The 14,794-nt window shown below is 39.6% G+C and overlaps 1 protein-coding gene across 1 annotated transcript; it reads left to right on the plus strand.

Annotated features, from left to right (window-relative positions):
• Nucleotides 1-739: 739 nt before the first annotated feature.
• LOC140941875 (uncharacterized) lies at nt 740-13,453 on the plus strand. The gene is made up of 13 exons (XM_073390910.1): nt 740-851; nt 1,911-2,030; nt 3,361-3,378; nt 4,103-4,225; nt 5,215-5,349; nt 6,541-6,675; nt 7,453-7,590; nt 8,955-9,092; nt 10,146-10,283; nt 10,837-10,983; nt 11,327-11,446; nt 12,456-12,569; nt 13,037-13,453. Exons 1-13 carry the CDS (start codon nt 740-742, stop codon nt 13,162-13,164), a joined length of 1,566 nt encoding a protein of 521 aa, XP_073247011.1. The 3' UTR covers nt 13,165-13,453.
• The last annotated feature ends 1,341 nt before the right edge of the window (nt 13,454-14,794 follow it).

The following is a 14,794-nucleotide window of genomic DNA, read 5'->3' on the forward strand; positions in this document are numbered from 1 at the left end:
ACATTAAATGAAGAGCGGAGCGCTTGTTTCACGGCCCCTCGAGTAAAAAGAAAGGCTTTTATAGAAAAAATGTTGATTTCCGGCGGACATATTGAATATGGCGTCTCCATACAAAGCTCCACAAAGTTACGTGAAACGTTTCGGCAAATAACTCAGACACTGTAGGCCACAAAGACCAGCTGAGAAATTGTTTGTATACCAGTCTTTTATAACACTTCATTTTCTTGGCTTCTTCCACTGGACGGTTTCCGATTTAGTTTTTCGTTGCGTGACAGTGAAAACGATCTATGGACGACGTGACATAGACGACGGCAAACCTTGTGTGACAAGCGTGACAATAATATTGTTTGAAAACAACTTCCGTCAAACTTCACATTCCTTTTAATAAACAGATTCTTTTTGCAGAAGAGCAAAAAACATCTATTTTAAGTGAATTTCCGGCAAAACACTCAAGTAATACCCCCGTCACTTTTGTCAGTCACAAGCGTTTTGCCGTCCTCTTCGTCCTGCCGTCCTGTCGCGTAAACTCACAATTATAACTTTAGAACAGGGGAATGTACAGCAGCTCTTTGCTGCTTACTGTTTACCAGTCAAGATGGGTGCGGCAATAAAGATCGAGGGAAAATATTTACATTTTAAATTAGAATCAATATATCCATAAAGAGACGCTATCTATCTTTTTCTTGTAGCCTTACCAACGCTCTCCTTCGACTGTCGACTGCATAAGATCAGCTATGACATGATAAAAGAGGAGATAGAAAGCAAGATTCGTCATGGATCGGAGCATGCACGATGGGAACTACAAGAACTTGAAAATACGATGGGAAAGGACCTAAGATCACGCTGCCAAAGTATTTACTAAAGCCAGCAATAATGACAAATTGCCCTGACTTGCTTATTGGGTTTATTCAGTCGACTTTACTAGTGCAAAGCAATTTCTGCGCGTTTTTATCGGCTCCCGTAACTCGGAATATCCTCGCAGACGTTTTAGTCTCGTCACGCAACGTCCTCTCCAGTTATGGGGAGGAGCGTTGCGTGAGCAGACGACCAACCGACATCCACTGTTTTTGAGCGGGAGTCATAATGCCGTCTTTTTCGCGGCAGTTTCGGAAGACGAAATATAATCTTAGCGATAAATGAAGCTGCTTTTGCTAACAAACTCCAAGCAAAGGACGAAATTTAGATTGCCCTTGTTTACTGCCGGTAAAGAGGGAGAAATTGGTTTGCAACGAGCACTTGATAAAATCCCCGAATTATTTGTTAAACGTAACAATAATAAATTTGATAAAATGATGCTAAATTGAGTGTAATACCGTAGAATTCCGAAATAAGCCCCTCCAAATATAAGCCCCCCAAACCGGTAACGCAAAAAACCATCGGTTAAATCGCCCCTCCAAATATAAGCCGCCCGGGGGCTTGTACTTGGAAAATTGCCCTCAAATACCAAGTAAAACAAAGCAAAAACGCTGAATTTACTTCCAACTAAATGGCTAGCCCAATCGATGTTGAAACGCAAATTTCCCTCCATAGATAAGCCCCTCCGATTATAAGCCCCTCCAAAAACCAGCCCGTCAAAAGGGACAATTGAAAAATAAGCCCCGGGGATTATTTTCGGAGTTTTACGGTATATTAAGTAGAAAGGTAGAATAAAAACATGTAAATTTTGAAAACATGGCTGTCAAAACTCGATTGCCGTGGTATTATACCATCACTCTTTCGGACGTCCGCTTTGCGACGACTTTAAAATGTTGCCAGATAAGTTTCACGAAAAGTCACTCAGCTGGAATGGTAATGAAGTTATTTAACTTTAACGCGAGGGGTGCCTCACAAGGCCACCCCCTCTCCCCCACCCGGACTGAAGCGGGTCAGCAATGGTTTCATTGTTAACTCTTAATATCCAACTCTTCCAGATATAAACGAATGTCATCGGAAAGATGCATGCATTGCAACCGCTCGCTGCGAAGACACCCGCCTGGCCTACAAGTGCATATGCAAGGCGGGATATAAAGGAAACGGAGACAACTGCTATCGTAAGTGCTACATCTATCGCCCCCAATTACGGACGTCTGAATCTGGGATTTTTTCGCTTGAGGAATCCAGAATCTTAGGCTTTGAAATCTAGAATTTAGCTCCAGGGAATCTGGAATCCGGCTAACGATTGCAAACCGCAATAATGACAAAATTCCCCTCACAATCATGGGTTTTTTTCTTGTTTATTGGGTTTATCGTCGAGAACTCCATAGACTGAAAAGTTTGGAGCTACCTGTTAGAATCCTAAGCTTTGAAATCCAGAATTTAGCTCACGAATCTGGAATCCTTCTAATGATTGCAAACCGGAATCCAAGTTCCACTGTCAAGGAATCCAGTACCTGGAACCTCGGGAATCCACAGTGTGGAATCCAGAACCCAAAACTGTCGGCTTAGATTAACAAACCGCAATCCAGGTTCCTCTGACAGGGAATCCGGAATCCCGACCCCAGTACCTGGAATCCTGCATTACAGCGTGGAATCCAGAATCCAAGAATGTCTTGGATTTCCTTCCATGGGGCAAAGATTGAAGTTCACATTCTTAGGGCGTGTTCCATTTGTCAGAACTGGTCGGCCAGACCATTGCCCGACCAGTCAGATTGAAAATGATATCGGCTTTTTCTAAGAGTTTTTCCTGAAAAACCATCTCCTTGGTGCATGCTATTTAGGATTTGACCGATCCGGCTGGAGAGTTTTGATTAAAAGGGAAATTATCATTGCGACGTGAATGGTCTCGCCGGCCAGTTCTGACAAGTGGAAAGTGCCCTTAGTAGACTCTTAGTTACCCCCTTATTGATTGAATTCAATACCATAGCTTTCAAGCACACGTATATTCCCTAAGATCAGGTGCTAATCCCTGCAAAGGTCACATTTTTCCAGCAGGTTAGCATAATTTTCTTGGCAGGGTGTGCCAGACGATTAATGGAGAGGCGGTAAATAAGCCTTGATAATTTATTCATTTTATCACACGGTCCAGAGGAGATGAGTTTGTCATTAGAACATCAAAGCCCGTCGAAAACCTCTGAAAAAAAAGGTTATTTTGATCGCGTTACAGTTTCGTTACACACTCTATAGACCGCAAACCAAGAGACCGAGGGCACGCAAGATCGGCTTACAGTCCTTTTACTCGACTCGGCACTTCGTGCCTCGGTCGCCCTTCGTGCCTCGGTCGCCTTTTGGTCACCCTTCGGGCAAGGTGCCGTGCGCCAGCGAGGATATGGCTTGCGGTTATTTATTTTTAAAAGTCGATCTGGGTCAGATTAGAAGCGAAGAAATCGTTTACAGTAGATTTATAAAGATCCCATTGGGCTAATTAATCATGCTAAGCGACAGGTATAGACATTTTTCAAGGTGAGACTTTAAATAAGTAATTCATGTATTCACACGAGACTCCTCTAGACCCTGTGATTATATATCACAAAAGGCTACTGCTGATCGCTAAAAAAAGTAGTTTAGACCGGAATAACTGAAGAAGCCCTCGTTTCTCGCGTCAGTTGACGACGGGAAAGCAAACGAAAAGGACTAAACGCGACCTTTAGTGAGCAATTTTCTGCTCTGCCATTGGTCAAGCCAGTTGTTTGATTTGTGAGCGCCGTCGTCAACTGAAGTTCCCCTTCAGTTGCTAAATCAGCCTATTACTATGATATAGACTACGAGCAGTCTATTTTTTTCTTATTCCGTCGTGCGAAACGCGAGAAACACGCAAATGAGCAAGCGTGTAACCGAACCCTCGTTTCTCGCTTCGCGCGGCGAACGCGCGTGCACTGCCCTCACTAAATCTGAAGAATAGGAGAGACTGCATCTGTAAACATCTGTAAACCTGAAGAGGGCTGGTATGGCCAGCCGAAATAACAATTCACGTTGTTCTGAATCAGCTTTACAGTAGTCTTTGGACTTCTCGTTCTTGGTTCTTTATATTTTCCTTGATTAGATCTCTTTTCTAGACTGAGATCCAACGTTTACAACTAGCAAAATCTTCGTCCACGTTTTTTGCAGTTAATTTAATCCTTTATTAGAGAGACTGCTTGCAGTCTAATAATGATGATGCTCTTCTATGATGTTTCTGTAATTTCAGCTATAAACGAATGCGCTACAAACCAACATAACTGCCACAGAGATGCCATTTGCTATGATAAAACTCCCTTTTTCACTTGCAAATGTAAACCGGGATACAAGGGAAATGGAAGGAACTGCATTGGTAAATATAACATTTGTTTTTTGCCTAAGTACAATATACAATATTAACAGGGAGACACACACACAAACTAAAACAAAAGAAGGGTAACAAGATGCAAGAAAAGATACAATTTGTCCACAGGTTATTAAATACCAGTCTTTATTATATATATACTGATGAAATACCAGGATTTTTCCTTTTACTAAAAAATCATATCTTTATCGCGCGCAGTGAAGATACTATTTTTATCTTTCACGTGTGAGGATATTGGTGTCGCCATGGTTACTAACTTTTTGGAACAAAAAATATAAGCATTATTGTCTTTATTTCTCCTTTATAACTTTATATCCGAGTTTCATAAAATTTTTGTGACAGGCATTTTGCCACAGGTGATCACTTTAACTGCACTATTTTGCTGTTTCGAAAATGAATTTAAAAAAGAGTTATGTTTTTTGTAGGAATTTCATCGATATCTATAAAATAAACAGAACATTTAATTACATGGCCGCTTGGGGATACGAATTTGATCTTCTCGTGCTGAAAGTATCTCTCACTCTTTCGCTTCGCACACTCGTGAGAGACACTTTCAGCACTAGAAGATAAAATTCGTATCCCCGCACGGCCATGTAATATCCTCTATAACTTAAACACTAACCAAAATCTACTGAGCATGCGCAAACTTGTATGAGGCTTAAGGCTGAAGGATTCTCGGTCGCATGAAGGCATTAAGATAAGTTTTCTTTTTTTGTTTTTTTGAGAAAAGGTTTAAAGGCTAAGAAACTATAGGGTTTGCTTCTTCCTTTTGCTGCAACTACCAGACAAAGATTGGAAGTGCGGAAGGAACGTTTCTCAGGGAGATATCCCTAAATTTTAACTTTAGGATATGATTAGGCCCTGACTTGGTGTCGAGTTCTGTGCTTTTTACTTCAGCATATGTCTCTGCTTTATATCTCCTTTCTCCAGCTACGTAAGTAAAAAGGTATGATAATGCTTTTATTGGGTCTTTTTAGCTATGGATGGATGCGAAATTAAAAGGCTAAAGTGTCCCCCTGCTCTGAAGTGCGTAAAACAGGGGAACGACCATGTATGCGGGTGCAATAATGGTTTTAAGGTTGTGGGAGGTGGAAACGCGAGGAAGTGTAAAGGTAAGTAGGATTACTATCTGTTTTGAAATTAGCAAATCAAAGGGGCACAGGGATTAGAATTAGTACGAGCTACGGAAAGAAGAGACCTTTTAACCGATACGGCGGCCATATTGAATTTATTAGATTTAGGGAGTATTATGGAATGCCCAGGGGGCACTCACTCAGTATTTACGCGCACTTTTCGGGCAAAAAGAGAACTTCACTGTATATTTGTCGGGAAAAAGGCGTTCATTATTACATCCAAACAAGGCACAACGATCTTTTCTTTGCCATTACAATCTTTTTCTGGGAAAACTTTAAGAAAAATTAATTGGCCACAAAAGCGCGCGTACGTATACTGAGTGAGTATATCGAATCGTGCTCATGCCCCCTGGGCATCCCATAATACTCCTTAAATCTAATTAATTCAATATGGCCGCCATATCGGTAAAAAGGTCTATTCAATAATAACACTCGATTACTCTTGTTTTCCAGCAGTGGTGAAACTGAAAAAGGGTAATGTAGCAAAGGGGGCTAAAAATATCTGTTTGTTTATCTTTTTTGTTATTATTCATGATATAGTGTTAGAGTGGTTTTCGTTTGAGTGTCGTAAAACCAAAACCAAAGTAATTACTCTGGCCAATCACATAGGACACAGACAATACATTGAACCAATCAAAACTCGAAGTAATTACATGTGGCTGACGCAAAGCGCGGGAAAATGCATGCGAGCGCGTCACAATTGGCTTTGGTTTCACTTCTGATTGGATGAAAAGGTGGCGCGAATCTTTTAAGCCAATCGCATCGTGTAGAAAGTGCAAAACCAATTACTTTTCGACACTCAAATGAAAACCGCTCTAATCATAAATCGTTAATCGTATATAATATGACAATAACTAATAAATACTTTCATTGCCATCATCATTGTCATTATTATTATTATTATTATTTTTATTTTTATTAATACTTTTATTGGTAGATCAGCTGATTCGACAATTTTTTAAATCATATAATAGTAAAGGCGCAATTCTCATTTACTTCAAAATAGTATGAGATAATGGTTGTTGAGTTTATCCTCTAACCTGTTTTATCGGTCTCCGTGTCTTCTGCCTTTTTTCACCATAACGGGAACTTTGGCAGATGAGGTAAGCCATGGTATTTACCCAGCCTGAATTTTAAAGTCTTTTTTCCACACATTCTCCCTGTTTTTAGCAATGAACGAGTGTGAAAAGAAAGGACTAAACTGTCCCCCTGCTCTGAAGTGTGTGAAGCACAAAAACAGTTATGAATGTGGATGCAATCCTGGTTTTAAGGTTGTAGGAGGCGGCAACGAACGGACTTGTAAAGGTACGATTATTTTTTAGTGATTGAAATGAGTCTGACCCTGAACTTGGCAAAGAAATGAAAGGCAAGTAGAACTATTTTTGATTCACCTTATGTTAACTGTCTGAACCTCAAAACTGGAAAAACTTGCTTAAAAGTAAAATTTGGAACTGTACTTAAGTTTGCAGCATGTGACATTCCTAGTCGATAAGTACATGCACTAGTGTATATAAACCATTCGCTCCAGTTTACACTCGATCTGTTGAGCTAGTTTCTTATTTTCTAGTTTAATTTATGGGCCGGTACTTTGACTGCCTTTTTCACCCGTAAATGAAACATGGCACCAATGGGTTGAGTTACGGCGGCTTGTTTTTACTCAGGCTTTTTCTCCCTCTCGCACGGTATTGGCTAAAAAATTAACAGGACATATCGTTAACATGAAACCATTCAATCTTTTCACTCTGCTCTCATCAAATGAGAACGAATGAACGAGCCAGGTTGAATTTTAACTTTTTTCAGGGGTTTTAACACCTGCCCACACACGAGCGCTGCTTTAGCCAATTCAATGGCGTCTCGCATCTAAACTACTGCCACGCATTCAAGACATATAACCACGCCTTTGCAGTACAAAAATTGAGACAGTTATGACGTTTACACTGAACGGGTCAAATTGTCGACCGTAACGGTCGATTTTGGTGTCCGAAAATTTCAACGCGTAGGCATCTTAATTTTCATACGTTTAGTGTGGTAAATATATAATTAATGACTATAGATAATAGATAATTAATGACTATTTTTTAGCAATGGATGAATGTGAAAAGAAAGGAAGAATTTGCCCCCCTGCTCTGAAGTGCTTGAAGCAAAAGGATAAATCTTATGCATGTGATTGCGATCCTGGTTATAAGATTGTTGGAGAGGGAAACGATTGGACATGTAAAGGTACGATTACTGAATAATCAACTAATGGATTCTTATTTCCAAGACCTTTGAGTACTTTCATGTGTCAATGCCGCAGTGATCTTGCTACGGTTATAGCTAGTGGATCTATTTGCCCTAGAAACCTGTTTCCCTCGCTTCAAGGTCCTTACCTTTATATTATATTATATATTAATCCTTCAGTTCCTTTTATTTTATTTTGCACTGTGTGTTGTGTTGGACGTGGCTTCATTGCAGTTTGTTGGTCGCTTAATATCGGTGTTTTTCACTTTTAACCTTTTTACTTTGCACTTTATATTTGTGTTGGACGTGGCTGCATTGCAGTTGTTGGTCGCTCAAAATTGGTGCTTTTTCTAACAATTTAACCATTGACCAATTTTATTTGTTTTTATGCCTACAGCACTCTCATTTACACACACCCTCCCTCCCCAACTTACCCACTATTTTAGTGGAGAGTTGTGAACCCTTTAATTAGGGATTCCATACCACACCTGTAATGCCACAAAGGTTGCTAGAGAGAAACTACTGTTTTGTTTTTTTTTCTAAGCGAATGGATTCTAACAGACACTAGTTGGCCGGGTAATGCTCCATCTCTTAACAAAACAAATTGGACTGGCTTGGAAGTATCGAGGCCGTCAAACTAAACCTGCGTGTACTACTCATGAGTTTTTCTTCAGATTTTGATTTTAAAAACATACCTTATTATACGAAATTAACGCTCCATGAAATTAAGGTATTGGAAATTAAGGCGTTTTAAATTAACGCGAATTTAATGGTAAACGACTTTCGAATAAAGAAAATTAACGCGAAAAGAGGAGGTAGAATTTCACAATAAAGGAAATTAACGCGATTAAGACACAGTTGGTGGTGACAACTTGAACAAATTTATTTCATCACTGGATGCAAAAAAATTCAAAACTGAGCTGACATCACTTCTGACAGCGACAACGATGAAGATGAACTCGAAATATTTTAAACTTTCGCCTTAGCTTTTGTGAAAGATGAAAAATAAAGGGTAAATGGAAACAAAGAAAGCTTGTAGTTAATGTTTTTCAGGTGTCAAGAATGTCTGGACAGGTTCCAAAACTGGGGTTAAAATACTGAAAATTAAGAGCACGGAAATTAACGCTGCACTTACTTAACGTCGCGGAAATTAACGCTCAACAAAATCAACGCGACTTAAATTAACGCGAATTTTAACGATTCGCGTTGATTTCATGGAGCGTTAATTTCCCATATAAGGTAGTTCAAATGTGGACATTTGGGTCCCTAAAAAAACCACGCTCCTGGACAAGTCACTGTGAACAGTCAGGAGGGAGGGGATCTGAAGACCATGCCGAATGATCCTACTTTTTCATTCATTTCAGCCTTGGACGAATGCGAGAAGGCAGGAAAAGTTTGTCCATCTGAGCTACTGTGCCTGGAAAACGAGAACGGAACTTTTGCATGTGGCTGCGACGCCGACTCAAAAGTAGTGGGAGAAGGAGATGCGAGGACTTGTCAAGGTAAAAATTTCAGTCAATATAAAGGCCGGCACGATATCAGTTTTTTAGCTGATGATCTTGCCAATTTTGGTTAACTGTAAGCTTTTAAATAGGATCTTTTGAAAGAAAGTCGTCAAAAGGATTTTGCTGATTCCCTGCCCAGTCTAGCCCTTGGGATATGTGAATTTCACTATAAAGTTATTTTTAGACTAATTGAACGCTTAAATTAATGTCCACGGAAGTTGGTCTCTGGAGAAACTTTTATTATTATTATTATTATTATTATTATTATTATTATTATTATTATTATTATTATTATTATTATTATTATTATTATTATTATCTCTTTTGTCACAGTCTTTGCTGGTGTTCTTTTTGTGCATCAGCCGGGCGCAAACCATGCACCTAGAGCGTCAGTCACTTAAGTCAATCATTCTGTTCATACACTGAGTATTATTATTATTAAGGAGAAAACTTCAGTACTAAACACAACCACTATTGATGTATCACAAGAAGCTCCCAAAGGAGATGGTTCGTTCCAATCAACCCTTTCCCACCCTATAGAATAGTAAATAACATGTAGTTTACCACAACAAGAAGAAAAATTAATATGAAAATGTTAGCTTCTCTTATTGTCGTAAACCAGAGTTCGCGATTGGCCAGAGCGTGTTTGCGCTTGAGACTGGGTCCATTTTGTCTCGTATCACATTATGGGATTGCTTTGAGGCACGTTATCGTTTCTTCAATCTTACGAGGTTGCCCAACGAACTGAATCTGAACTGTTCGTCCTGTTAGTCTCATAGTGCAGTTCGAAACAATACCGCCCTAGTCTTACAACGGTTATTAATATTATCATTCCCGCGGCTACGTAGGAATGGAGACTCCAGTTGAGGTTGGATTTGACAACGTTTAACTGTTAACTGTTCAACTCATTAAAAGGGCTCACGGAAGACCGTTGCGTCCTATTACTTGAACGTCACTCTCGTAAACTATATGGAACGATCTCGTGGACCTTATTCCAGTTCAGTAGATATCAACAAGTAACTGATGCATGTAATAAAACAATCTTTTCAGCATTGGACGACTGCGAAAAAGCAGGAGATGCTTGTCCATCTTCACTGCAGTGCTTGGCGCAAGAGAACGCAACTTACTCATGTGGCTGCGAGGCTGGTTTAATGGTAACCGGACATGGAGATGCGAGAACTTGTGAAGGTACAATTAATTCTTCATCAAAGGACTGGGGCTACGTTACGGTATATCCAATGAGTTTTGGCTATAAACCTGAAGGCACAAAGCTGGCATTTTAATTATTACAATCAAAAGGACGAAAACGCTTGCTTTGTCCTTCGTTAGGTGCCGAAATACTACTCAACAAGGCCTGGTATGTGAAGGCTCCGCGCAATGTTCAGCCCCTTACCCTTTTTATACGTAAAAAACTAAACTGCAGACTTTTTCATAATTAACGCCATTTCCGCCTCTTCCTCTATATTTATTGCGACATTCTCCATCTGCATTTAAAATTGATTAGTAAAATCAATAAAACCCTAAAAAGGCTGGTATGGCCAGCTGAAATATCATTTGAGAAAGTTTCAAATACACGTTTGTTTCAACTTTGCAGTAGTCTTTGGACTTTTTGTTCCTATATACCACTTTTATAGAAAGGATACGCCCTTGCAGAACTTCAAATCGTGAAATCCTTAGCCTTTTATACACCTGAAGCCTGAAAAAGGTACCATGTATTGATATTAATATTTTTGCGTGCTAGTTGATGACATTTACGAGTGCAGAATGCAAGGTGATGTTTGTCCTCCGACTCTCAATTGCCTAAAGAAAGAAAATGGATCTCACGTTTGTGGTTGCGAGAAGAAGGGCTATGTTGTTAAAGGAGATGATCAGGAACGGACTTGTGAAGGTATGACTGTTTTTGTCTCATCGATCTTCCTCATGTCATAGTTTCAAGCTTCGCTCCTTGTAAGAATTTCCGTGTGGACTCCGGAATTCAGGGCTATGGGATCTGGAATACAGCTCAAGGAATCCCAAATCCAGCTAACGATTGGAATTCAGAATCCAGAATCCAGAATCCAGAATCTAAGTTCTACTGACAATAAATTAAGAATCCGGAATCGACGGTGAGGAATCCAAAATTCAAGACCGTCTTGAATTCCCTTACATGGGGCGAAAAGTTGTAGACTGGCACCATGCACGCGCACGTGAAGCACGCTTATTACAACTTATAACATACACATGTATTTCAGATGTAGACGAATGCACCCAAAACCCATGCGCTAAGGATGAACAATGCGTAAACGTGCCAGGAAAGTTTGAATGCCACTGCAAAGACGGGTACGTCAAAGTTGGAGGAAACTGCAAGCCTGGTGAGTTTTGCTCCTTGGATAATATATTTTATTACCCTTAACACTATCTTTAATTTACTAGAAAGAAGACCGCGTCGCCTAGGAAACACTAGGGAGCTTTAGCAACGACGACGGCGACGGCTACGAAAACGTCACTTAAAAAGTGAATTTGTGCTGCCTCAAACTTTATCGCGCTTATTCCATCTCGTTTAATGTGTCAAATGTTGGCAAATTTGATTGGAGTTGAATTCTAAAGGACTGCATCAAAGTTCGGGAAAAGAAAAAGAAAGTTGTTGTCTTCTGCTCCCGTCCTCGACAAAACGTAAAATGAGGTGGTTTCACGTTGTAGTCGTGCAACGACGGCAGAGAAATGTACAAAAAAGCGTGATGCACGTGCAAAGTTGTTGTTTTGCTTGTCTAAACCTATTGCTTTTTTGCCGTTCTAGATGCCGCCGTCGTCGTCGTTGCGTAAACTATCTACTAGGGAGCTTTAGCAACGACGACGGCGACGGCAACCAGGACGTCAAAAAAGCAATAGGTTTAGTACGCAAAACAACAACTTTGCACGTGCATCACGCTTTTTTGTTCATTTTTTTACCGACTTTGTACGACTACAACGTGAAAATTCCTAACTGCAAGTTTTATGGAGGACGTACACAAGCGACGACGAATTTCTTTTTCTCTCTCTAAACTTGAGTGCGGTCCTCAAGGAATAAACTCCAGGGAAATTCGCCTACACTTGCCATTTTCAGTAAATTGGAATAAACGCGCCAAAGATTGATAAACGAGAATTCATTTTAAAACTGACGTTTTTGCTGCCGTTGCCGTCGTCGATGCTAAAGCTCCCTATTAATCGAATCAGGGAAACGTGATAAAAACTGGCTATTGACTTTTTTTGTACTTTCTAGATTAAATAAGTATGTTTAACCCTTAAACTCAATATAAATATACAAATTCTCTAGACCTTATATCTCTACTTAACCTGGTTTACTTTTGACTTAGTATAAAATGTCTTCTGTTGTCATCGTAGCGAGTAAATGTCTCAATATCAAGTGCAAAGCGCATGAGAGGTGCCATGACGGAATATGCCGATGCAAAAAGGGATACAGAAAGTCCAAGGCAACCAAAGGAAATTGCGTAAAAGGTGAGGATTGACTGCAACAAACTGCGCTTTACCGAGTCCACCCCTTAACATACATACAACAAGTTCCAAGACCCAATAAGTGCTAGACTCAGTCTCCGACTCGTTGGCCACTTGCGCGACTCCTATAATACACCTTCTTTGCCCCACCCCCCTCCCCCCCCCAAGCAAAGCAAAAAAAAATTCCCCTGTGTGTTGCAGTTGTCAAAATAGAAATTGAAGATTATGCTTATGCAGAATGTTATGGGACAGACAACGTGTAGTATGGGAGATGTGCAAATGGATGAAATTGCAAGAGACTTTTTTTCATTTCCAACTACAATATGACTTAACTTTCTTCTAACCAGCCAACTTACTGTCCTGTGCTATCGTCTGATAGTCTGACCTTTGATTCACAGTTTTTTTTTCATTAATTCTATAAGCACTGAGGTAAATATACTTGATTAAAAAGTTTTTTTTTTTTCTTTCAGCGCTTACTTTTAAAGGAGCCTCCCCGCCCCAGTCCTCTTCTGTCATCATTTATGGCGGCGCTCTGGTGATTGGATACCTTGGACACCTTTACAGCATAAGGAACTGCGCCTGCTGCTCACTTTACTGATGCTACTAAACTTTTACTTTATTTTACAGAATGAAAAACTATGATGTTTAAATCAGGAAAGAAATTGCTTTCGCTAATTTTCAAAAATTTTGAAGGAATGAAAATAATCTTCAGTTTGTTGACGACTTTTCTCTTTGCGATAAAAAAATCAGAAAACAGGATTTTCAAATTACAGTAATGATGATAAGACTGGTTTTGATTTAAGAATAAAACTCTTTGGTTGGTTTCTTGACGGTTGTTCTAATTTTCTTCTTTTAAAAAAAATCAAGTGACTGTTTTGCATTAATTTTCCGGTAAGATGATTGTAATTCTAAATCAAAGCGGATTGAGAATTCGATCTAATCAAACTGATCAAGAAAATTTATGTCTACTTCCGTATCTGAAGTTTTCAAACGTTACTATAACATTGTGATAAAGGTCTCTTTTTCAATAAAATTGCTGGGCTTTGCTGTGTAAAACCTGCTTGTTTTCTGTGCTGTTTCAGCTTATCGTCTAGTAAAACTAGAGCTGTTCACCCTAGATTTAGGTTGAAAACCTTTGTTCCGGACTTCCTTAAACGGCTATATTTTTAACACCCCAAGACACCATACGGGGGATCCCAGGGGTTTGGTGGCAATGGCATTTTAGTTTAAAACGTATTTTGATAACCATGGGGTGGACAGAAAGCCTTCTCAGTGTAATGTTTGCCACTTAAAGATGATTGCAGTGGTAAGGTTCAACAGAAATGCAATCATGTCAACATCATCAAAACATAATTTGTTTGTAGCTTTGCCAGCTAGCCTCCCCAGTTGTAGACTTCAAGAGATGTCTTTTTAACGAGAGAAAAATTGAACTACAATACAAAGTTGCTACAGGAGGTTTGACAGGGATATAAGCACGGTCGGACCTAAATGAACAGGCTTTATTTGATATGTACAGTACAGTTTAATCCTCCAATCAGTAGTCCTGTTACTATGGGGGTACATTAAAGACTACACGCTCAACCAATCCAATGAAGAGGAACCACTCTTATCTTGCGTACACCTCTACCGATTTGGAATTTTCGAAGTTCTCATTTTTCAAACAAATTTTCATTTCCTTTGGAGGTTCGAAAAAGCGGGACTGTAATGTACGAATTTTTGAAATAAAGATTTTATCGACAAAGACGTCGAACAGATTGTGCTATGATTCCCTGAACATAAAAAAGTTACTGACTTACATGTGTCAGAAAAACTTTGAAAATAATAGTTATTTATGATTCGATGCAAATTTGTCTTCCTTTTCATTGGCGGAGAGCCCAACACGTGACCAGCAAATAACTGTCAACAAACAATGATCTGCTCATAGGCAATATCGTCCAACTGTGTTCGGCTGGAAATAATATTCTGCTCATGCGCAAATGAGATCACGTTTTCCTCCTTCTTGAGATCGGTTTTGCCTAAAAATGGCAACATGGCAGATATTCATTAAAAAGCAAACTCGGTCACCGAATGATAAAACAATTATTGACAGAACTCGGTTATTGCAAAATCGCCCTCGGATCTTGTGGATCTTATTCCAATTCAAACAGGAGTGGACTGGGTAATTTTGCAGCCTGCGACTGCAGACGTATCTCCAGTCTTCGCCGAAAATACATCTGTGATCGCAGGCT

This window comes from Porites lutea, chromosome 1 (genome assembly GCF_958299795.1).
Source record: "Porites lutea chromosome 1, jaPorLute2.1, whole genome shotgun sequence".
Taxonomy (NCBI): Eukaryota; Metazoa; Cnidaria; class Anthozoa; order Scleractinia; family Poritidae; genus Porites; species Porites lutea.